The 4174-nt window shown below is 36.9% G+C and overlaps 1 protein-coding gene across 1 annotated transcript; it reads left to right on the plus strand.

Moving 5' to 3' along the window:
- Positions 1 to 1372: 1372 nt before the first annotated feature.
- LOC112459603 lies at positions 1373 to 4056 on the plus strand (the record flags this gene model as incomplete). The annotated part of the gene is made up of 4 exons (XM_025023781.1): positions 1373 to 1466; positions 1562 to 1642; positions 1726 to 1796; positions 3836 to 4056. Coding segments are annotated over exons 1-4 (467 nt in total), but the record flags the coding sequence as incomplete, so codon positions are not given.
- Between the last annotated feature and the right edge of the window lie 118 nt (positions 4057 to 4174).

Genomic DNA, 4174 nt, shown 5'->3' on the forward strand with positions numbered 1-4174 from the left:
GCCCAAGGCATATTACATCTCGGGGTATTAATGCTCTCGCCAACTGTACAAAGTTGGAAAGAATAAAATTCAATCTGTAAGTGCCCTGGTAGAAATTGCCTTGCCAGCGCCACGACACTTGTCAGCGCCATGCAAGTTTGCCACGCCACAGCCTTATCCTAAAAACTGGAAAGAGCCATATCAGGGCCATGTCCGCTCCTAATATGGCATTTACATAAAATTGAACGGGCGCAGGTCTGGATTTGACTGAGTTTCTAATGCAATCCACACTTGCGCCACGTTAGGTGCTGTCGAGATTCTTCTCTTTGGCTTCTAGATCGACTTCTTAATTTTTAGAAATTTATTAAAACATGTACGTTAAAATTGAGACAGGATTATTTTATCCTTCACCTGCCGCGGCCGGGTCCTTCGGCTGGCAGAGCTCTACTAATTTATCTGGCAATAAATGATAATAAATAATAATAAATAATAATAAATAAATGGTAAATAAATAATTTGGTTCGGCAATAAATAATAAATAATTAAATTGAGCGCTAATCAGTTGTAGAAGAACTGATAGGCTACAACTACATCATCGTAACGCTTTGATCGTGATCGTAAGCAATGAAGTCGTCGTAAACCGCGTATATCTATGCCAATATATATCTATATAATAGTTATTTGTGTAACAAGTGCAAGAAGTTGAGAATTGGACACGAGTGCGATCACCCGCACGAGTGTCCAATTCTCAACCCGCACGTGTTACACACCCTATTTTATATTACAAAGTGCGTGGAAAGTAGCCCATTGCGCGCGCGTCATCTGTGCGACGGATGGCCGATTCCACACACGAGTCGAAACAGTGCGGTAATGTTTACATGTTTACTGTAACAACTATATCTATCGTAATGTTCACCGTAAGCGGTCGTAACGCTCGTCGTAATTGCTATCGTAAGCTCATCGTATGAGTTGATTCAACTTGAACTCTTTACAATTACGACGCTTGTCTGGCGTTACAACATAACCTAACCTGTCAGCTTTCTCGACGTGCGAAAAAGAATGTGTTTATAGAGTTGCTTTCCATTTACATAAAAACTCAGATAATTCTCACTTGTGATGTCATTCTGTCTTTATTATTCATTAATTCCCACGATCAAAGCATTACGATAAATGTTAGTTGTTACTTTAGGTTATAATTGCAACGCCAGACGAGCGTCGTAATTGGAAAGAGTTCAAGCTGAATCAAGTCATACGACGAGCTTACGATAGCGATTACGACGAGCGTTACGACCGCTTACGATAAACATTACAATAGATGTAGTTGTAGCCTCACACGACAATAGATGGTAATAAAAAATTAAAATCAAAATTTCGAGCGCAAAAATATCGCTAGATGAAAAAATTTAAACGCCATTATTTGTCATTATTTGAAGAAGAAAAATACGATACATGTAATAAACCAATTACTAGCGGTACAACATCAGAAGGTATTAATCATATACATCACGAATAATATCGAAGCAAATATTGTATTGTATGTAATAGTACAGTTAAGAAATATGTTTTATTATTTTTTATGTAGATCACACGGATGATGTAAATGTAAACGTAGGAGAAGGTTTGAGTGATTCCGATGGAAGTAATTCAGAAACAACATCAGAAGGTTATAATTCATATATATCATGTAATGAATAATATCGAAGCAAATGTATAATGAAGAAATATATTTTATTATTTGTTATGTAGATCATATGAATGACAATATAAACGTAGGAGAAGTGTTGAGTGATTCCGATGGAAGTGATTCAGAAACTTACATTGTGTTTGAAGTTGAAAGAGAGAGAGAGAGGTTGTGTTGTTTTTTTGCGGCCATTAGTGGCAGTTGTAATGCGATAGGTCGGGCCGCGCATTCTACGTAGGTCGGTGAAAAGGCGCGCAAGCGGCGCCGACTACGTTGCGTCCCAGGCGGCGAGGCGCAAGTTTACCGCGCATGCTTGAGCATGTTGGGAGAGGCGCGCAGCCCGGGCGAGCGAGCATTCGTCTTCCGGACATCGTGCGTTACACACCCGTTGTAATCAGTTCGAGTAAAATACTTAGTTGCGTCATCTTTTCGGTGTTAACTTGTAATCGAGTTGTGAGGTAGTCAAGATCTGCCTCTCAGTGTGTAGCAGCCAATATACCGGTGGATCGTATACGCAGCAAATAAAGGACAACTGTCGTCGCAGAAAGGAAGCCAGTGAGATACGTCCCAGCGAGCCTTGCCGGCACGTGGAAAGCTCGAGGAAGGCAGCCATTTTCTGGAACGTTCGAGAAAGCCTTTTCGGGATGAGATAAAACGCCCTTTCGAAGTCTTGGATAGATGGGTTTTTGGCTTGGTCCTTTCGACATATATTCATTGTGTGAACATCCTATGTGATGTTATCTTCAATCATAACCTTTATCAATATACATGAGTGAGAACGTTAGACTCTCGTCTACCGTTACGAGGTGAGAACGTTAGACTCTCGTCTACCGTTACGAGGTGAGAACGTAAGACTATCGTCTACCGTTACGAGAGGGATTTTCAATCCTCTCAAGGTTACCCTTTGCGGTTATCGCTTGCAGAATTCACGAGAGCAAGCGAGAGGAAGACTTCCTCGCCTTTTGAAAAGATATTAGGATTTTATCTCGAGTTTAATTGTAACACTGAGCTCAGTCTAAAAGTCCATAAATTAATTAATTGTTTAGTTGCAACTATTTTATTTACAATGAAAAACTTTACTTCTTTCTTTTGTGCGATTAACTCGTTATAATCAATTCTATAATATATTTTGTAGTTAATTACGTTAACTTGCGTACATTCGTTACATTCACTACTAACTTAGAATGTTTTACTTGCGAAATACATATAAATCGTTTCAGGCGTTGTAATAACATTATCAAATAACCGTTTGCTTGCGTTGCAATAAAATCTCTTACTCAATTACTTTATATTATCCTAGTGATTATTTTGCGAATTATTAATTATCTAATATTACGTTTATTCTATGGTGAGTTAATGTGTCAATCAAAGAGGAAGGCCTCTTAAAAGTGTAATTCAATACACTCATTTGAAAATTATTACCCGTATCGTATTAAATGCTTGTGTTGCATTCATTGCCTTTGTCGTAATTATCGCTCGTGTCGTAGTAAAAGCTCATGAAGTAAAATATTCCTTTGTCATGATTTATACTCAAGTTTTGTAATACTCAGTTAACATTCAAATCACGAAGAATATTATTCACAAGGCTGATAACCATTATTTATAATTTAACTAAACGATTGATGCATTATTTCCCTGATTGTTTGAATTATATCTACACTGATATTCATGTTTTTAATTTGAGTTATGTCGATGTTTTGAACGATCCTTTCTTTGATAACTAACAACTAATTTTGAGCTTGACTTCGTCAATATACATTATATGCGTACATACTAAGTTCAATTCCTTTTATAAATAACATTGTCTAATAATACAGAATTCTATCAAGGAATATAAGAAATATATTTCTCTTTTCATAATTCAAAAGAAAGGACTGTTCTACGATAACCATTCATTTTTTCTTTTGTGTATTTGATACATTTATTTTACTCATATCGTATTTTTCTATTACAAATGTATAATTTTGTTCACGAATACTGGGAAGGTTTTAGGGCAGTTTCCCTTCCCCTATGCAACAAATGTTGGTATTCTTTGTATAGTTCGGCCCAATCTAAATTTTCTTAATTACATAAATCACGAAACGCAATCTCTCTCTCAATAAACGGATTTTTTTTATTTTTTCCTTCCTCAACAAATTCTCGAGATCAGGCTCGTGCGCGAGCTTGTGCAAACACATTGTAAATGAAGAAATCGATAATAACGATAGCGATCAGAGTGATGTGGACGAGCATAATATAATAGATGTAGAAGAAATTGAAGAAATATCGAAACTACGGGTGTGGGCTATTGAATGTAAGATTCCGTTCGTACATCTGGATAAACTGTTAAAAATCCTTCAACAAAGACTTTTACCTACATTACCAAAATCAAACCGAATCAAGTGCAACAAAGATGTGTAAGACTACCTGGAGACCAGCGAATATTTGTTCGTTTAATTTCGCTGCGATGTCCTACTCGTGAATAAAAGCCTTATAGTGTTAGGTGAAAAGAAGTACAAAGTTTTTGTTTTTATC

Source organism: Temnothorax curvispinosus, unplaced genomic scaffold, assembly GCF_003070985.1.
Source record: "Temnothorax curvispinosus isolate PA1 unplaced genomic scaffold, ASM307098v1 QBEX01001038.1, whole genome shotgun sequence".
NCBI classification, from domain to species: domain Eukaryota; kingdom Metazoa; phylum Arthropoda; class Insecta; order Hymenoptera; family Formicidae; genus Temnothorax; species Temnothorax curvispinosus.